This window comes from Pelecanus crispus, chromosome 5 (assembly GCF_030463565.1).
Source record: "Pelecanus crispus isolate bPelCri1 chromosome 5, bPelCri1.pri, whole genome shotgun sequence".
Taxonomy (NCBI): Eukaryota; Metazoa; Chordata; class Aves; order Pelecaniformes; family Pelecanidae; genus Pelecanus; species Pelecanus crispus.
This window is the reverse complement of record NC_134647.1, coordinates 75,732,121-75,753,062: the sequence shown is the minus strand read 5'-3', so window position 1 is coordinate 75,753,062 and position 20,942 is coordinate 75,732,121. Positions and strand designations below refer to the sequence as shown.

General features: G+C 39.4%; 1 protein-coding gene across 11 annotated transcripts in view; it reads right to left on the bottom strand.

The window, feature by feature from the left end:
* The window catches only part of ADGRL2 (adhesion G protein-coupled receptor L2), a 128,718-nt gene that overhangs the window by 29,301 nt on the left and 78,475 nt on the right, over positions 1–20,942 (bottom strand). For 4 of the 11 annotated variants that reach the window (XM_075711500.1, XM_075711501.1, XM_075711506.1 and 1 more), the window contains exons 3-10: positions 20,808–20,917; positions 16,072–16,083; positions 14,335–15,135; positions 6,290–6,586; positions 5,651–5,754; positions 4,624–4,809; positions 3,532–3,570; positions 431–614 (exon numbers count right to left, since the gene is read on the bottom strand). In XM_075711500.1, the coding sequence (XP_075567615.1) occupies positions 431–614; positions 3,532–3,570; positions 4,624–4,809; positions 5,651–5,754; positions 6,290–6,586; positions 14,335–15,135; positions 16,072–16,083; positions 20,808–20,917 (1,733 nt within the window). Of the gene's footprint in view, positions 1–430; positions 615–3,531; positions 3,571–4,623; positions 4,810–5,650; positions 5,755–6,289; positions 6,587–14,334; positions 15,136–16,071; positions 16,087–20,807; positions 20,918–20,942 lie in introns of all 11 variants that reach the window. The other 7 variants (XM_075711503.1, XM_075711505.1, XM_075711508.1 and 4 more) reach the window with 3 other exon arrangements.

The following is a 20,942-nucleotide window of genomic DNA, read 5'->3' as shown; positions in this document are numbered from 1 at the left end:
ACCTAAAATATTTAACTGGCAGAGTACATTGCAAAAAAGTAATTTAAATTCATTAGGAACAGTTTATATATAACAGGAAAGCTTTTCTGCAGCTCTAGAGAAAGCAGTTACCTCAAAAAAATCCATACTCTGCCATTTAAGCACTCTTCATATCCATACGTTCTGCTAATGATTTTTCAGTGGTAAATCAACTTTGCAGCAGCAACTACTTTCCATTTTACACTGTATTAATGACACTAAAGAAGAATGCTAATTTTGACGAACTAAACAAGAAAAGCCCGTCTTCCCTGCTTAGGAGCATTTACCTTCCCACCAAATGTTGCACAGCTCAGCTTTCAAAGGGTACGTTTCTACCAGGAATATTTTTTCCTAATTTTGCGTAAAGCAATGCACAGCATTTCAAATCCTGCTTGAAAAGAAATTTACTTACCGATATTTTCTGTGGGCATTGAGACTCTCGTTGGTTCTAGGAGGTTATCAGCCAAGACAAAAGCCCCTTCTTCTAATGTATCAAGTAGCATTGTGGCTGCATGGGCTTGTTCTGAAGAATTCATGTCCTTCCAGGACTCCAGAGCTTCAGGCCTGAGCAGGTTGTCCACTGTATCCACAATTGCCTGCATTCATTAGAAAACTATCATTAGGTCTGATTGCCCTAGGCAGCTGGGGAAAATTTCCAACGTTATCTGGTGACAATTATAATACTTAACTGTCAGAATCATTTACTGTGATTTAATGGCACTAGAAAACTATTTTCAACATAAAAATATTTTCCATCCTCTCGTTGGATTAGCATTAATAGAAGTGCAGTTAGCCACTAGCATCGTGTGGTCTCTAAGTGGTAAACATGCAGATTTGACTCGTGTCAGATATAAAGATGGTCTTATTAATGTGCTGAAAAATGTAAAAATAAATGCCAGAAGTTTTGCCTGAAGCTTTCATCTTAAAGTTAATGTCAAAATGTGTAACTTCTATTTAAAAATACTAAGGCCAAAACTGGCATTCTGCAGTTTAGGCTAAAATGACAACAATACTCTTCTGGAAACTTAGCCCAACTCATGCAGCCATAGCACTGTAAACCACTTGTCTATGACAAACTGCCTTCTTTATTACAGGAGGCATGAAATGAAGCTGACTCAGTGGATATAAATTAGCCTGGGCCATTCTCACTCCCCCTCCTGTTCCTGTACCTGTTCATAGATACTTAAAAAGATTACTAACTCCCATTCCTGCACAAAGGTCAGTTAAAAAAGGAAATCAATAGAGCAAACAAGATGTCCACTGACCGTCCCTGTTATCAGCGAAGGCAAAACTGTAAAACTGAATAAAGCTGCCATTTTAAAAAGTCTTTCTTGTAACAACTCTATCACCATGTTTTAAGGTTCATTAAGCTGCATATAAAGTAACAGTAAATAAGGAAGAAGAAGAATTCAGTGACATGATTACATTATTTTTACAAAATAATCCAATCAATCAGAGTAATCAGTTAATCAATTGAAGGCAGGCTCTTACATTAATGCATAATGTAGCTGTGCATTGAGTATGCTGTGCATTGAGTACGCCATGCATTGCTGAAACACCCTGTTTACTCTGTCCCATTTCCCTAGTCATAATGTGTCATTAAGCATATATATAATTTGTTTGATCAATTTAAAAGCATTGGGAATGGAAACAGAACACACTGTACAAACAGAAAGATGTCGGTCTGGAGTACTATATTGTGCAAATAAACGAATAGGAAAAGTTGGTCAAGGCTATTGTCAGAGCAAGATTAATTAGCCTAATCCATTTTAATATCCTCTTTCTGTCTGCATTGTGAGCCACCACGACCTTCCTGGCAGGTGGAAGATACTTCGAAGTGGCATTAAAGCCTTTTTTCTTTCTCTAATGGGAGACAGAATAGTCAAAATGCTCACACTGATACTGCTGCAGCCATTAACTAGAGTGGAACAGAAATTGGTCTGCAGAGGCCAGATTCATTAGTCACCAAGAAATACAGATTGGAGCCTCTAATCTGAGGTACAAATGAATCCTCTGTCACAAAGTGGGAACTTGCTTCATTTGCATAGTGTAAGTCAGCTTTTGATTTGTAATTTCAAGAGGTTTATTAGTCTTATCTAAACAGAGAAGCCCATTTGAGACCTACAGAAAATGACACCGGTCGGAAATTAAGGTTGTGCTATGGTTTCTTGTGTATCTCCATATAGCGCTGACGGTATGCATTCATTAATATGAGATGCTTTTTATTTATTACGGGATAATCTAACTCTGCATTTTGCCTGTGGAAAATGACCGCCTGCCAAGTAGTATCTCTGAGGAGTTCTCCCCTCTCAGACAGAGGCGGGCGGGCAGTGGGAAGTCCATGCAGCCCCCGTGACAGAGCTGTTGGAGCAGCCCCATTACTGCTCTCCTCGTGTCCATGTTTGCTATTGAAAAGCAAGTATGAAAACTCAGTCTACTCAAACCATATCTGCTGGATTTCTCTCTACTATTAAAAAATAATTTCTAATAAAGGCCTATTACAATTATTATTATTTGAGAAGGGAATATCTCTCCAGATCTTTGTCTCTTTTTGTCAAATTTTCGCGTAACTGGACATCTCCCATCCACTTCCTGGGCTGCAGGATAAAAGACAGAAGCGCCCTGTACAGAGAAATGTCTCTTCAGTAACAGTCTGAATTATTTTATTATGTTGCAAAGTATTTCAAAGTTCTTTTCAAAAATCATTCTTACATTTTATCTCAGAGGGTACGAGTGAAAATTGGTATTTTACAAGAAACTTTGAAAAAATGTGCAATAAAATTTTTCAGAACCAGACACGATCTGTTCTGGGACTTTTTTTTTCTTCTTCACAGGCGCGAGGTGGCATTACTGGCATTGTATTTGTAGAGCAGGAGCTGGCCACTACGGACAACTGTTCTACAGCAGATGAAAGAAACTGAAAATCGGGTAGCAATGTGTTACATGGCTTCCATATAGCCTGGTTAATGGGACACGTGGCACGCATTTTACTAGTAAAGTTAGAGAAATGTTTGTCTTTACATTTTATCCCGAAGTCACTGAATCTGGCCTTTGTAACAACTCTTAAAACTGTAAGAAAGAGTGATTTTACTGGGTATAAGAATACACAAAGAACAAAGCAGGCTATATAATGTACATTTTTCATGCAAGCAAATTAACTCTAAACAGTCTTTGATATAAAATACTACCAAGCTGAAATAATTTCTGTGAAGCTGCCAGCTTTTTCCTCTACGCAAAGTTGTATTATGAGAGATTACTTCCAATTCAGATAATAACCATTTCTGCTTTTTTAGTTTTGAACAAGTTGAGGTTAAAAGAGGTATAAACTTTGATCTTTAATTTTTTTTTTTTTCAGAGTATTATACCTGTGCAAAGCCAACATTTGTACAGCTGATATGGGGCACAATACACATTTATCAAAGACTGAAATACATAGGATCATGCAGCAAGATGATAAAGCGTGGCAGGTTGCTGAAGCAGGGAGAAAGCAGGGTGACAGCACAGGAGAGATACCTTAAGGTAAGCCCTGCATGTCTTCTCTCGTTTTTGGAGCTTTTTAGTAAGAAAAAAGAAAATCAGAAGTTAGACACATTCTGGAAAGCTTCAGAAATACCAAAAAATTAGTCTGGTGTTTCAAATCCCAAATTTGAAGTATAGCCTGGACATTACTCTAGTTTCTGTCCAGCGATGACTATAAAAAAAACCATCACACAGGAAACGTTTTTTCCCCAACCTTTATACAGGTGCCCAGACAGCTCTGCCCAAACGGTGGCATTTGTGTAAAAAGGTCAAAGGAGAAAATCCCTGTGTGGGCACTTCATCTGTCTCTGGGAAAACTCTTTTTAAGGGCAGCTAGGGATTGTAAATAAAACTATTGTGAAAATAAGAGAGGACTGCATGGAGCTCTCTCTCTAAAGGAGGCTGAAAAAATGTTTTGTTTGTAGCTTGTTGACTAAGCTGACGCAAGGAAGAGGATGAGAAATACAGCATTTCCTCTGAGAAAAAGAGGAATGGTAATAACACTTGTGTTTTGTATTTAAACCACAAAGACATATGTTTTCTCTGAAATGTTTCTCTGAACATCATTCCGGAGAAAACACTTATTCGTGTTTTAGATACGCGTATTAAGGCATTTTTATAAAGATCAATTGTAAGTGATGCTGGCGTCTTTAAAAGGCTAAGAAAGTGCTATTATTCTGCAGGAAGTCAGATTAAAATAAAACCCTGCACCTATGCAGAATCCCACCGATTTTATTACATGTTCAGGGTTAAAAGGATCACTGAATAAACATGCTGATTTGTTACAGAATTTCTGAGAGCTAATGCCCATTTCCCTCACACTAGTTATAACGCATTCCAGATTTTAATAGGGAACACAGCTATGTATTTTAGGACCAGTCAGCTATTGTGAATTATATCGTATTCCCTAAAGAAGGTAATTGCAACTTTCCGCTGTGTATTTACTGCTGTTTTCTCTTACATGTTTATTCCAGAACTATAAGCACGCAGGAACAAAGTATAGATTCATATTTCTGAAAGGAAAAAAATAAAAAAAACCAAGGGCAATGGTTATCCCAGCAGGAGGAGATGATGGGAGGTGTGTACCTTGTTATAACTCCTTCCAGCAGAGTCCTTCTCACTGGGCCGCAATTCCTGCAGCTGAGCATCCAAAATGTCCACGAGCTGCTCCATCAGCCTCACTGATGAACTAACATCGCCAGCGAAGACCGGTCCTTTGGTGTGTTTAGCCAGTTCATTGGCCAGACTAGCAGCATTTTCTCCACTTCTGATCTGAAATGACAATTTACATTATCTCAGCAGGGTCCCTTGTTCTGCTTGCGGCTCCTAATTCCAATTCCCTGTGTACCTTTGTTGTGGTGAAATAACCATTTGCACATACATTGAAATCTGCAACTAATTGAGACCAATAACGTTCTCTTTATCTCAGAAGATTAAAGTTTCTTAGATCCGTGACACACAAAAGCAGTTCTTAACAGCCATCAAAACCAGAAATCAGACTGGGACTTTTGGGCTAGATCTTCTATTCATCCTCACTTTTATTTTACTGCCATTATCAGACAGTAAGAAATCTATTTGTTCATACTAGTGCTTGAGGCATTTGAAAGTCAAGTAGCCTAGCACTGACAACAAATTATCCAGTTTTCATAAACTTAGTAAATCTCAGTAGGGAGGGAAAACACAGAAAGTGGCTCTGTGCTCTAATCATACTGTTATTAATGCACTCAGACAAAAATCTATTTATTACAGCGTAATTTCTCCTGAACCAAAAAACCTTGCTGCATACCACAGTTTTTGCTGCATGATTTATAATATTTGATTTATTAAGCAAACATAGATTTTGTTTTTTGAACACCAGCAAAGCTACTTTGCTTTAAATAGCAATGAAAACACATAATCAGAGAATCAATACAAGAACTTAGAGGCAGAGCGTACCAACACACACATACGAACCTAACTGTTGGCCAACGCTTTGCACACGAAGTACACATAACTCCTTCTACTTTAAATGAACACAGAGTAATAAAGATGGCTTCAATAAACTGAATTATTAATGCTCAGAGTTAAAATCCTTAATCACCAGTGTACACCAGATTAAAAGGTTTCAACCAACCTTCTGAGCCAGCTGATTTACCCAGTGTGAGGTGCAGTTGCTAAGATCAGGGCCTTTGGGGTTCCACATTCCCGTTAAGACCACGCAGAGGTACGAGGCAGTTCCTACAACAGATGTAGAAAACTACAGTGAAATGGAAACCATTTTTCTGGATGCATTCAGGAAATCGGCTCCACTGCGTTCCTAAGCAATGTTAAATTCTGAATGCCGCTAATGGCAGCAGTTGACAATAATTGACAAAAGCGTAAGGAAATAATGTAGATTACAAACAGCAATAAAAAAGTCAGTGAAAAGTACCAGACGTTTTCTGCAAACAAACAAAAAGCCCTTGATTTTTCCTGGAGCTCATCCAGAGGGGAGCTCATAATGAGAAAGGCAGCTGTAAGCGTATTTCACAACAGTCCTCAAGCAAAGCCCTAAAACTTGACCTGGATTCTCAAAAGCGCATGCGCAAGGTACTTCTGCAGCTACACTCAGATGTCGTTTGCAGACTAAAACTTGACCATTGCCTGTATTCTCCAAGTAAGAAAACATCATGTGACAGACAGCTTGAGATTAGAAACAAATTCACCATGAGACAGCGGCACGCTGCTTTTGAAATGTCTGCTTGAAATCAAGATACATTTTAAAAGGCAATACCTCGTGTTCCTTTGGGGCAAGGGCGTTCAACCATCATTCCCCTTTGTGTCTGAGGCCAGCTAATCCCCCTGGCCTCAGTCGGTTCACAGAATCTCTCTGGCAAAGGGAAAAAACTTGTCACAGGAGGAATTTTGGTTGTGGAAATGGGTGGCGGTGGCTTGGGTCCTCTGCTTCCTTCCTTTGTTCCTCCGGCTAACGTTGTGCTTACGGGACCTTTCTGTGATGTAGTGCTAGTGGTTGACGCTGTGGTTTTGTATAGCTCTGCTGAGGAAGTTATTGTCACTGCTGTGGTAGGCACTGCACAGAGAAAATTAGAGTAATAATAAAGTAAATGACTTCAGAATTGTAAAATAAAAGAAGTTCTTTAAATGTTATTTATGTCGTTTTAAAGGATTCTCTGATGTCTCCTTTCCTTTATCTTAATATTACTCTTATTGCTATTCTGGGTGCTTAAGATACAACTTTGACAGATTTTTTTTTTTGTTCGCTCCCAGCTCATACCAGTACGATGTTTCAGCGCATTCTCCAAATAATCTCTTCCGTAATAAAAATTGATAGTTACATTTCTAACGGCTGGGAGGCAGTACTAGTGAGTTATCAGTACATAAGAAACACACTCAAAGCAATTAAAGATTACTTCATCACTTCTGCAGAAGGAGTAACTCAACAGACGGAATCATTCCAATCAGCGTGCCATAAACAGTGCGGTCCGGCTTTAACAGAGGCGGTGGGCTGTAACTAACGAGACCATTTTAAAAAAAATACAGACCCCAAAACTTCAAGTCACCCGCTACACACCTTCCAGGAAAATAATGACGGGAACATCTTCCTAGCCGGCACTCATTCTGCTTGAGAGAACCGCAGCGTGCCCGATTAGCTCCAAACACGAGCAGCGCCTAGCACGTACGCGGTGTTCTCGTGCTTGAACACTTCGGGCCTTAACGTCCTTTTTTTGCTAAAGCAGGTATGAAGACGCAACTCGCCCAAGCCAGTGGCAAGTACCTAGTTTAATCTTTTATGAAACACCAGGATGGGCTTCGGCCAAATCACTTCTGCCCAGGGCTCGCAGCTGCTCACCGCAGCGACCCACGCCGTGGTCCTGAGGCTTTGGAGAGACAACGCTAGTGATGCCAGTGGAGACAGCACTCCGGAATTCCTGTTCATCACCTTCAAATGTACACTGAGCAACGGCTGAGACAGTGCGAGCCAGCAATGTAACCGAAAGAGTTCCCATTAATTATTCCCAAATCTTCATTAGCGTTCCCAGTGCTTTATAGGCACATAAAAGCACAGATCCTTGTGCTGAGAATAAATAAGCTCATATCAACTATTTTTTAAATCCTGATACAGAAATAAATGAAGCTAATTTTAGGATTAACTTCAGTGGATAAAGTGGCTTTTTTCTTTCTTTTTTTCTCCTTCTGCTAGGCCCTTGAACTCTGACTTACTGGACAATGCATCTTCTCTAAATTAAATCATAAACAAAACCCAAAAGAAGAGCTGTCTCGCTTTCTTTCAGCAGATGTTTTTTTAAGTTAGTGTTCTGAATAAGATTAACTTTCAGTAGTTTGGCAGATAACAATTATTTCAAAATCCTTTTTCCATTATATTTCAGTTACAATTTATTACGAGTCTCAAATATGAATTTATCTCTTTATTTTCAGATGAATTTAGAGCAGAGTTTTTAAAGATTAAATGCAAAGATGTGCTTTTCATCCCTCTCTCGCTCACAAATGAGAAAATTCTTCAGAGGCTGTTTTCTCTTCAGTCTCATTCTTGGCTGCTTGAATACGGTCTGTGTAATTGTGCTGAACTCGTGGCATAGCCAGCTACTACGAAACCTAGTGAAATCCCCGGATCTGTTCTGCAAGTGCTTGCCTGACATCTTGTGAAACTGCTGTAATTTTCTTTTGATTACAATGCATCCAGCCTTCTAGTGCTTTCCCAATTAACATTTGTCAAAAGCATTTGCAATCGCTTGCCGAAGTGTCAGGCAACGCCTGCTGAATCAGGTCCTGGGGAACGGGGAGCTGGTGGGGACAGAGAATGGTGCAGGGGACAACCAAGTATTACCGCCCATCCCCTAACACATTCTGCTAATTAGTACATATTTAATCACTGAAATGTGTATTAGCATTATTGCAATTACTACTTAAACCCTGTAATGTTTAGGATAGGTTGGTCTCAGGAGCAAAGTATCACTGTAAGAATTCATAACAACTCTTGGAAGTTCAGTAGCGAGGTAACAATTTTCAGAACAGATTTTGTGCTGCACCCTGAGCTAAAACATCCTGCTGTCATTACGCAACTTCAGGTAGAAAAATTTTAAGACTATCAGTTAAAATCAATTTCAAAGCATATCACCTACGATTCAAAAATGACCTGCGTAACTTAGTAGTACTACATACTTTAGAAATATATTTATAATCTCACATTTTAGGAGAAAGACTTTAAACCATCTCTCTCACAGAACTGAAAAAAACTACAGATCATTTCTAAGAGATTTTCTCTTGAATTAAATTTGAAAACAGGAGAAGTCAGTATATTTAAGAATGTACCAGGAAACTTCAGACAGTGCTGGAAGTCTGGGTAAGAAGGTTGAAAAAATAAGAAATGACCGAACACATCACTTTAAGGAATACATCCAGCTTTTAGAAGGCAGATCGTTTTGTTTTTAATGACCTGTCGGGGAACTTAATCTGCAAGGCCATTCTCCTGAGCTGCAAGAAGACACACGATAGCTGCCACCACCTGACGTGTCTCGTTCCGAAAGCTGAGGGCGATGGCACCCGCCGGCTCTCGTGCACTGTCTTGCGGAGCGCGTTACCAATATACGGTAATGGCAGGGATGATTAAAATGCTGCAACTAAGGACAACAACAAACTCCATGTCGAGGTTATTAACCTATTGTTCCAAGCAGCAGGGGTGAGCCTCTACAAGGCTGAAGATACGTAATTTTTGTCCAATGCCAAAAAAGCTGCTTTTATAATGTGAGATCCTATTTTGGACTTTTTGTCTAGGCTTGACATGCTGAGGAGAAACCCCAAACCTCTTCTGCCTTCTGCCTTTTTTTAAGGATAGATGGGTCTCATTATCAGCTGAAGACAGGCTTTGTAAAATTAAAAAAAAAAAAAAAAGAAAGAGCAATAGGAAGTAAATCCAAAGACTCAAGTTGAGGGTAATTAATTTACATTTGTTTCATGCAGTTCCTAACAGCTGATTTAAACAGTTATGCATACTATCTGTTTCTAAAAATGAAGACACCACCGGAGTAAAGCTTAACACCTGTTTAACAGTGTGATATCTATAAAAAACATAACACAATTGCCTAGGACAACAGGGGAATAGTAACTTTGTTTCCCCAACTGACAGTGAATAGTAGATTTAGAGAAGGCACACTAGCTATCTGGTGTTCTTTGCCAACAGGTTTCTATTTTAAGCAGGCATAAAATACATTTAAAAAAAAAACCCCAACAAACCAAGCCAAAACAAAAAAATCCCCACCCTAAATACGGCTCTGACCTTAGATTTAAAATTGTGGTGAAATGCCCAGATGATGCGCCACTTCTGAAAATACTAATGGTTCCATTTTCATCTCCGGCATCGAGGTAATTTTAGAAATCAGTTGCATGGATTTTTCAGTTAAACGTATGCACCTACAGGTCAGGCATTTCAATGTATTCAGACATGTGAAAATCTATGTGCCTGCCTTCATTTTCAAAAGGTGCCATACACTGAGCTGCTATGTAAAGCAACGGAGATCAGAAACCTGTGCAAATCCAGATTTCCCTGCCTTCTGCTTATTACCGCTGTGTGCCTGTTTTCACGCTTCACTGAATAGCAGGGAAGTCACTAAGACTCACCTAATTACCTATAGGTTCCAGCTATTATGCTAGCCAGTACTCTATTGACCCTGCCAAATCCTGTTTAGTTGAAAGCGAAATGTTTACAGAGCCATTTATAAATTTATACCCTGAAAATGATAACAAATAAGCCGCAAAATTAGCAAAATACCTATGATCAAGAAGCATGCTATCCGGTCCCCATTATGTTGTCTTTACTTGTACAACCACTCTTTAATCAATCTGTAGTACATCAGATTCAATATAATGGTAAAGATCTAATTTACTTTAACAATTTGCTGCATGACTTTGTCGTAGATTCTCGGTGTTATAAAGATTTAGTTGCACTAGTTTCCTATTATTTCAAGCCCTTGGTGATAGAACTCTCTGAGTTTCTGTTCTGTCCACACTCACAACATCCATATTTTCCTGCAGCGATCCAATAAAACTTAATGATGGGTATCATGGTACAAAAGGGGAGACAACTTCAGTTTGAACAGTTTGCACGGTTAGCGCAAATTGGGATGAGTGTAGATGAAATCTCTCCCTAACGCACTAACACAGAACAAAAGGATTTATCTTCTTTTTGTTACCAAGGAAACCTCGCAGTGTAATGCTCATATTCACTTTTTAGGGGGAAAATTCCCTTCATTCTTCCTGATCTTTTAAATTAAAATTCCTTTAAAAATTCCTATTTCAGCGAGGATTTATTTGGTCCCTTGGATACCTCCTTTAGAAAGAATGTAACAGGACATATCCACTACATTTACCAAGGATATAAAAACTCTGGTTTGTTTCGAATTTTTCATAGTGGCTTTTTGCAGGGCCTGATATATTTTATTCCTAAATTAAGATTTTGATTTTTAAATGTAATTTTACACTTAACCTTAGAAAATGTGCTCTTCTCCAGTATCTGAGTGGTACTTGTCAGCTGTAGCTCTGAAAACCGCTTCTACATCTATGTACTGTAATTCCCACGAGAAGAGAGAAGAAAAAACGACACGAGAATGAGGTTAAGGGGGGAGTTCTAAGGGCAGCAGAGCCCATTGTCAGGGTAAACCAGGAGCCTGGCTGCAACATCCGCAGTTTTAGAAATCTGAAGAGTTCTCCTGCAGATTAAGAAAATCAAGGATACGGGGCGGATGTAACACGGACAGTTGCAAGAGGAGAAAATGGTGTAGGTTTGCAGCAAGGGCAAGGTCAACATTAGGTTAATTATAGTGGTATTTCAGAGGTTTCAACGGGTGGACTTAAAAACGAAAGAAATAACAGAGAGAAAAAAGGCAGGTTTTGGGGCATGGATGAGTCCAAGATTTTGGCCCTGGGAGCAAATGTAAACCCTCGAGCTCAAAACTGTGACTCAAATGTGACAAATTCATCTTTCATGTAGGAAGAAGGCTGTTGTTTTTGACACACTCGGTAGTTGGAAGTGATGGTGCGGACAAGAACCGATAGCCAAGACAGATAGATGGGAAAAAATAAAGAATCAGCGTGTGTCTATATATATCATTATTGCTCCCACGGAAACAGAGGGAACACAGATTGCTGAGTTTCCCACAATGGCCCCAAGTTAACCATTCGAACAGAAAAGGCCACAACTTCCAATTTTGAGGCACTGACCTTGTGACACCATTACATACTTGATATTAAAGTACCATCGCAAAAGACACTAAAAGGAGGTTCTTGCGTTAGGTGACTTAAAGAATGTTATCCTAACACCTGTGCCTTACAGTAGGTGATTAAGAAACCCGAGCCAACCACAAAAAAACCAAACCAAACCAGAACAAAAGAACACAAAAATGCCCTTCATCAAATGTGCTGAAAATCTCATCTAATTCCGTATGAGATAAAAAAATCCAAATGTGTATTACACATATAGATCCTTTAACTGTGTAACAATAGAAGGATTGATCTTCAATTTATACACACTTTACACTGAAACAGAGAGGAACTGAGAATATAATACAAATGGAGTTAGAAACTGTACAGAATCTCTTGGTTTTATAGCAGCACATCTCAAGGACAATCGTATTAGATAATTTTTCCTTTAATTTAGTAGTCTTTAACTACAGGCAATTGGCTTAGGCAAAAGAGGAAATGAACTGAAAGATATTCTTAGATCTTCTACGTACAGATCCATACAAAATTAAAATATTGGGTATTGGCTTTATATAAGGAAAAATACCGTTCGTGAATATATGCATCACATGTTCAAATAAATCTAGTGCCTTCATATGGTTTCTATATTTTAAAAAGGCCATAATCAAAATATATTTAGTGATGTCATAATGCATTTAAAACCCAAACTCATAAATTGCTCAAAAAGTATTCCTTCTCTGCCTTCATGGGTGACTGGGCACAGAGCTCAGACGAGAGGCAAGCACCCTGCAGTGTGCCCTGGACCCCTTCTCATCTAGCGCTGGTTGGAATAAACCATTTCTCCCCCTGCCTTGCATGCCAGCAAGGAACCCAGGAACATGAAGGGGTGCTGGTGGATGCCCAAATCTCTTTCTGATATTAGATGGGATGTGGCCAGCACATGTACTGTAACTTAGGATTTTGGAGACTCTCTTACAATAAAAACATTATGAAATATCTTACTGGAGACCTTTGGTGGTTTACTAAAGCAAAGGAAGGATTCCACAAAGCCTTTCCTTCTCTCCCTGCTCTTCCTTAACACTTTTCCCTAAATGCAATGATTTAAAGATTAGCTTTTGCCACATTCATGGCAGCTGCCTGAACTGCGAAAGCTGCTTAGAGCCTGCACCTCCATTTTCTCCTCTTACTGTTAAAGCTTTGGAGAATTTAAAATGCATCTTCACCTCAGTTAAACCGAATGAAAAGTGACATGCATGATAAAGTACCAAAATGAAAGCTATAAATTTGTTTCTAATTACATAGGTGGGTATGTCTCTGCTAAGAGCAGCCCCAAAGCCTCCCTGAGGAATGGACTAGCTTGACGTACAGAGAGCAAAGCTTCCCCGGGTGACTGCCCCCGCGGCCGGAGCTCAGTCCCCAAACACCTGGAACCTGCCCGAGCCTGGCCACGTATGGCCAGGGAGCTCGGCAGGAGACAGAGTGGACAGATCTCCACTTGGCTCTGGAGACCACTAATGTATTGGTTCTAAACCGCCTTGTTCTGCTGCGCCTTACGTACTTTTGTACCTCGGAAAAGCCGTATGTATGTTACACTTGTGTGCACGCTACGTGGTTTGCGCTGCTGTGCACGAGTCAGCTTTGCTGAAGCAGGACAGCTATTTTTCACATGGAGAAGCCATTATTACTACTTTTTTTGAAGCAGAAAAAACGGCTGCTAAACATGCATACTAGTTAGATGAGAGAAGTGAAGTGTTACCTTCATTGCTAAAGCAGCTTATCAACATCCTGTTCCTTGCTGCATGCATCTTCTGCCACGGAGCGTTTCTCTTGGTATTTACTCTCCCCTGCAGATGTTAATATGTGGCTGTGCTTGCTCATGTCATTTTTAGGGATTTCTGAGACCTAAAGACCTCCATTTTTCTTTCCTCTTTTAGCAGTTAGTGTCTTTCCTTTTAGGTAGTTGTTCTAACTTCAAGTGAGCTGAATTGCAATTGTAATGGACTTAGCGAGAAACCTGCTAAAAAGAGGTCGGATCATCTTGTCTAACCCAGCATTAGAAACTGTGAAAACAGGGCTGTGGAAAAATATTTATGCTTGGTATTGCACATTAACCCCATACATCTCCTCTGGGACCTCCCCAGCACACATCACTCTGAACTGCTGGCGCCAAGAAGTTAAAAGGTCTGCATGTACGCTGCAATCAATTCCGAAGTCAGGTAACACTGAACGGACGGGAACCGGCTTCTGGCTCAGCGTGAATGAACTCAAACTTACTTTAGCTACAGAAAGTCGAACTGACTGATGGTATGAAGAAAATAAACAACTCCCCATCTCATTCTCAAACACAGAAAAGCTACACACTCGTATAAAAAAAAAAAAGAAGAAAAGTACAAGCCTGCAAACCAAATAAAGTAATTCTCTCTCTTCGCAGGTGCCGCGCATTTGCCTTGCACCAATGTTACACTGCACTGCTCAGCACAGCGCAGACACACCACGCCTCCTTGCCCTTCTGCAAAGAGCTAAGCCTAAGACCAAAGACACCGTGAGATAGTTAGCTGAATGGAAGTACAAAGAGCTTAAAAATGAGAAAAACCAAATTCTTACCTTGGGCGGGATCAGGTGGGCCAAACTCCAAAGAATATCGCAGAATGAAGTTGTTATTCCACACGTACAGCTGGTTGTCTCTGGGGTTGTAATCCACCGCGGCGATGTACTGGTACTGGTTGGGGAAAGGAATGTCCACGTGCTCGCCTCTGCTTAACCTGGTGTTGTAAATGTAATCGATGGTGTTCTTGCCAGTCTCGCTCTCGTTGTCCTGATACACCGACCGCACCACGTACAGGACACCACATATCATGAAAGCGTTGGATGCTGCCCGTTTGTCGTATGTCGTCTCCCACGTGGCTTCGAAACGCAGGGTGTAGGGGTTCAGCTGGCTAATTACTATCATCCCGTTGTTCTGCTCCGTAGCATAAATTACCCATAAGCCGTTCTCATCAACTGCCAAGTCAATGTCAGTCTTTCCTCCCCATCGGTATGGAGAGGTGTCGTGGTAATTAGCGTAATTGATTATGGCCTCTCCACTCTTAATTCTAGTCCTCAAGTCGAACTTTACTATGTTCCTAGTTCTTTCCTTGTTAAAAAAGACAGCGCCATCATACACTACAAATCCAGTACCATCCACTCGATTTGGGAGTTTATATGTCGTCTGCTGGCGTCCGTTTTGGAAATCCTCTAAAGAAGCATATTCTATCAAAGTATCGGTGCGATACGGAGTCCATGGCATGAAGTATATTTTATCTGCAGCCTGGAGAGGATCTTTGCACCAAGCACCTGCTTTTTGTTCAGCTTCATATAAATACGGTGAGTCCACAATTGCTTTCAACGTCCCCGGGCAAACAAAAACTAACAGTCACAGAGAGAAGTAAGACAAGAATTACGTCAAATTAAGACTGTCTCATAATAAAAAGGAAAAAAAAAAAAAGAAAAAAAAAGGTAGGTAAATCATAATGACTGTGTCAGGAAGAAAAAAAATCAATTTAATTGGCACTAGATTATACCTTATGTTATAATTAATGCAATTATCACCCTTTATCATCCACTTTTCTTAAAGTTACCATGTTCTTGCTGTACCAGTATGGAAAGTGGATGGGAACTGTTTTCACTAGTACAGACCAAGGCTCAATGGCATACACGGACAGCTGAAAATGTAGAGCTACTCTTGCATTTTCGTCTTAGACTTTTATTGAGTACGCATTAACGCTCCAGAGCTTTTAACTGGTGTGCAGCAGTGTGCTAGGTCATTTCAGTCCAAAAAAAAATCACATCGACTTGTTTAGAACTTTAAGAAGTGGTGAGGCTGAAAAAGGAGGTGCCTCGATTAAAAATAAAGGAACAAACCAAATCATCAGGTATATAGAGAAAGCAATTAGGAGCAGAGAAAACAAAACACAACCAAAGCAATGAATGAAACAGACCAGGAAACCCTGTAACCATGGCATGCTATGGAGAGGGTTCTGGAAGCCAGGCAAGATGACACTTGATTAACAAGAATTTACCCAAGGGTGAGAGAAAGAGAGGGAAAGAAAGACAAAGAGAAAGGGAGAGAAAAAAGCAAGGGAGTCTTCCCTCCAGCCCAAGTATTTCAGACACTATACCCCGCCACCTACTTTAAGCAGCCAAGTCACTTTATTGCAAACAGTCGACTTCTTTATGAGGTGTACTTATGAGATCCTGCTGATTATCATAATATAAGAGTGTTGTGGGGAGGGGAAGGGAAGAGGTTAACATCCATAAGGCACATAACAAGGAGCTGGGGTTTGGACTGTATACGTTATTTACCTTTTTGCTCCACTTCTATTTTAAGCATCGGAAGAAAAATAAAAAAGTGCAAGGAAAAAAGAAAGAAGATTAACATAAATTGACTATTAATCTAAAGATTAAATTAGTAACAGACGCTAAATATAGGGAGAATAAGAACTGCACTATATTGGATAAAGAGAAACAGACAACAGGAAAACCTAGCAGGAGAGAGATTCTACGGTTACACAAGTGAACATGGATCAATCATTTTAGTAGATTAAGGAGGCAATACAGATATGTTGGCATGTAGTTTCACTTAGTGAGCCTGAATAAATAATGAATGACTTTACTAATGCATGCTATACATACTCTTCTTCTTCTCAAAGCATAATGCTATCAAGTTGGTTTTTAAGTGACACGTTAATTTATCATATATGTGCGAGTGCACATATACATATTATATTAATTATAAATCCAAAATGCAGTATATTAATTATATAGCTTTGTATGTGTGCTTATTAAACCTTCCCCCATCTTTGCCCCAGACATCCCTCTGCTTTTCTTTCTTGTAAAGAAAGCAGCTTGCATCCTTTAGCTCTCCTTAGGCTTTTTTTTTTTTTTCCCCTGAATGTTAATCTTGAGAACTTTTGCCACTTCTTAGTCTATAACTGCAAAATCGGACTAGAAGGAATAAGCAAGAACATCTAGAAAAAAGAAGCAAAAGCACAGTAAGCAAGAAGAAAAGAGAAGGAAAAAATTAACATTTAGCTTATTCAGATATTCTCCAGCATCATCGATTAAGCCCGAAACAGCAAGCTAGTATGTAAGGACAGTCATACTAAGCGTTTAAAACAAACATCCATCCCGCCACCATACATGGAAAATATAAACCCAACCCGATTAACAAAGTTATATTGCTACAGCAATTTTTCCCCAAGGAAGTTTTAAGGAACATATTACAGGAAGACGTATAGCTGAAGTCCAGCTAGTAAATAGCTTTCCAATAATTATTTGCAATAAAATCTATTTCATATACTCAGTAGCCTTTGGAGTATGCTCCTTTAGTTTCATAAAATGACCTGGAAAATGACAGATGTACCAATCTGTGTAACAGTAGCTGCTGACACCAAGGAAGTGTATCAAAACTATTTGCACAGCTATTACATTTTCAGTATTACGGTATTATCCTGAAGAACGTATTTGTATGTTTCATATAAAGTTTTTGGATTTTCAGTTTCATTTAACTAAATTACATGTGATTATTTTGAGAGAATGGTATTGGCTGAGCCAATCTAGTGTTTCTTCAGGGAACAATTCCAAAACTTTATGGGGGAGTGGGAGGGGGGTTAATATTCTCAAAATGAGCAGTAGTTTTCCTAGCCTTTGTTCATTTATATATCTTTAGGTAAAATACTTGTTTTTCTGCAATTTGTAATTCTTGAGTTATCTGAGTAAACAGAAGATGTATTCTGAGGTGAAGTCCTGGGTTTCACTATCAGTATTAATGACTTTCAGATGCTTCTGTTTGTGAACTTTTATGCATGAGTTTATTCCTCGCCAAAGAGCAATATTGATACTGTACCTGCTTAGAATCAGTAATAGGAGAGGGGGGAAACGACAGGGCTAACTAAAATCATTAGTGGCATGTCTGCTCTGCGTGCACTGGTGTACAGCTGTACATTTTTCAGGGACAGATGGGCTTATTGAAATAAACAAATGCTGCAAAGTCCAATCAATACAGACAGAGAGAGAATAAAACACTTTAAAACGTTTTCTATTGAATTCCTGAGTCCAAAAAAGGCTTAAAATAAAAATGCACAGATGTACAAAATGGTACTTTTGATGTTCTTCTTCATAAAAGGGCTGACTTCTGTTATTCAGTCAAAGTGTCAACATACATTGTGCAGCATAATGGAGAGAAATGTCAAGAATGGTACTCTCAATTTCTTTGTAATTTAATCAATAACACTCTTATTTTAGGACAAAGCAATGCCTATCAAATTTGTCTAGAATTTTAGTTTTGTTGGAGATCCAACTGAGTATCTCAATAGATTTTTTTTTTTTAAAAGAGGATTAGAAAAACATCAGCAACAGGTCTACACTTTGAGATGCAAAAAAGGAAGCTTTTCATTAAGTACTTTCTTATGAGGGTGATGAATACAGAACCCAGAGAAAGCTCAATCAATATGTATGATCAGCCAAGCAGCTATTTTTCTGGAGGCCAGCAAGACATAGAGGAGCTCATAAACTGCATTTTGTACAAGGGTGACGCCAACTCCAGAGTGTAAGAACTCCCAACTATTACCACAAAACCTGGTATGATTGCTATTTGTAATCTCTCATGGACTGAAAGGTGCCCAAGTGAGACACAGCAAATTTTGCAGTCTTGCAGTCACTGAAGATGAAGTTCAGAAGAGGTAAGAACCGTAACTCAACTTTGGTTAGAAGTGCTGTGATCACTAAAAACCTCCCTTCCTAGACCCACAAAAGCCTATCCCACCTTCCTAATGAGTCTCTTATGCTGGGACAGCTGCTATTTGCAAACCTAACGATTTCAGTCATTCCGTATGTTTAGATATGGAGCACTGGAACAAGTAAGGGAGAAAAAAAAATTAGACTCGATAACTGGAGGCATCAAAAAGAGACTTGGAAAAACACCAGGATAGGCTTTGTGGGACAGGGAAGAAAGATGGTCAAAAATCAAAACAGCTACTGAGGCACAATGTGGTTTGAAATAAAACTTCAAAACCGATTTTAGTAACTGGCAACCTTTTTGCTGACTGCTGGTAATGACAGGTGATGCCTCTTACAGCTCTGGAATTGAGCACAGTGTCATCACTGTACATGCTGCAGTTGACAAACTCCGAAACTTACAGATTTTGAAAGACAAGAAGTATCCAGAATCCTGAATTATGATAGACACAGTATTACATAATTCAAAGGGTAGGCCAATGCAATTGACAGTAAACAAAAATAAACATTTTAAAAGTAGAATAACTACACGTTAGAGTACAGGGCAGGCCGCGCTGTAGCACTATACTTCTGAAAACTGGAAAAGAAAAGATTCCTGTAGATAGCAATACCCAATCGGTAGAACATATCCACACTTCTCTTCCTAAAACAGCATAAAAAATTATGTTTGAACATTATTCGCATTACAGTTTTTCTCTATGAGCTAGCCTACTGGAACTGGAAACGTGACCTCTTGTCATTTGACTGACCTCATGGTTTGGAATCGGATGCACTGCACTCTTTCTGAGAATTTGGGAATGAAAATAGCGCTAAAGTAAAAGTGATCTTTGTGGAACAAAACTTTGGTTAGATTGGGGTAAGACATCACTCCTCAAAAGTGGCACGAGAAGAATGGTTACAACAAGCCACCGGTACTACACACAGGAGGAATGGTACTAGGGATCACTGTATGCAGTAGGCTTCCAATCCTACAAATGGTACAGAAAAAAAATCAGCAAGCAAGCATTTCACAATGACACAGCAGAAATGAAGGAAAAACAGATGACCTGTGTTTGGCCTTTAACAACAGTGAAGGTTCAATGTGGTGAAGCAGTACAGAGTAGTATTTCAGTTTAAGAAGTCTAAATCTTAAAATTGCACAGTAAACAGTATGGACAGTTTTGACATAGCTTTGTTATGCCAGAACTCATTTCCTTCCCTTTTGGATATATACTGTCACCACAGTGTTTTTGCATCTCAGACTTGGCCTGTTTCCTGTACCAACAGAAAATGTGACTTTGGTTAAGGATTACTGCAGATCAAGAAATTCACGCCTAATAATAACTTAAGGGAACGATCAGTGCACTGCTCAAATTCCATTGCAAACACAGCTATTTCTCTGTTGAGTTACGGGATGAGGGAGAAGTCACTGCAAAGAATGACCTTACAAGAAAGCAAAACCAGTTAAAAGTGTTGAATCTTTAGAACTTTTATAAACATGCATACATGTCAATGAAGAAAAGCATTAATTATTGCAAGGAAATAAGAAGTATGTCTAAAGCTACTGAATTCTGGCATTAGAAAGAATATTGTACAAAACTGCTGAAGTAGCCGTAACTTCCAATTTTTCTATCTCGATCTGATTTCAGTATCCCCTTTGTTTTCAGTGAGAAATTCTGTTTTGGCAGCTGATTCAAGGCACAATTCACATTTTCTCTTTACATTAAAACCAAACATTTCTTTCTCACTCTTTTCCCCATTGTTTTTAAGAACCAAGTTTGAGTAACTTATTGATGAATTATTCACTCTGAATCTGCGTTCACTTATAATGTGCCCCTGAAGCACAAAGTCCTCTTACAATGTCCCCCAACTGGGGCATTTGCCTCAGAGCGTCAGCGTTGGGTTTTGCTGTGCACCCAAAGTCACCACAACAGCAGGTAGCCTTTCAAGTAGATCATGATTAAAATGGAAGTCAATTCCTGCTTTAGAAGTCTGTGAGCCAAGCCAATTTGTCAGCAACTGGTAGCGGGCAAAAGTACAAATTTCTATCTGGCCTATTGAATAGCTAATTTGAGTTTGTTTTCTGGAAAAACAGTAGCCTTAAAAGCCAAACACTTAAGAACACAGACAGACACTTGGCCAGCATCACACCATGGCTTCCTTCCACACTTCGTGAAGCTAATTGGAGGCCCTAGTCTGCAAGTGCTCTGCATGCATAATGGGTCCGTGGGCCATAAACATATGCTTCTTTTCCATGTAACAGCACTCCAGCTTTAATTGTGAGGGCCAGAGGAAGTGAGCAAGAATAAAAAGATTATACTTACTGTAAGGAACACATTCATACTGAACTTCTAGATATTTGTACGTTCCAGGACAAGGATCAGGAAACACATCTGACCCAGTAACTACTATACACTGTGTTCGGTTGTTGCACCTGTAATGGGAAAAGAAAGCAAGCT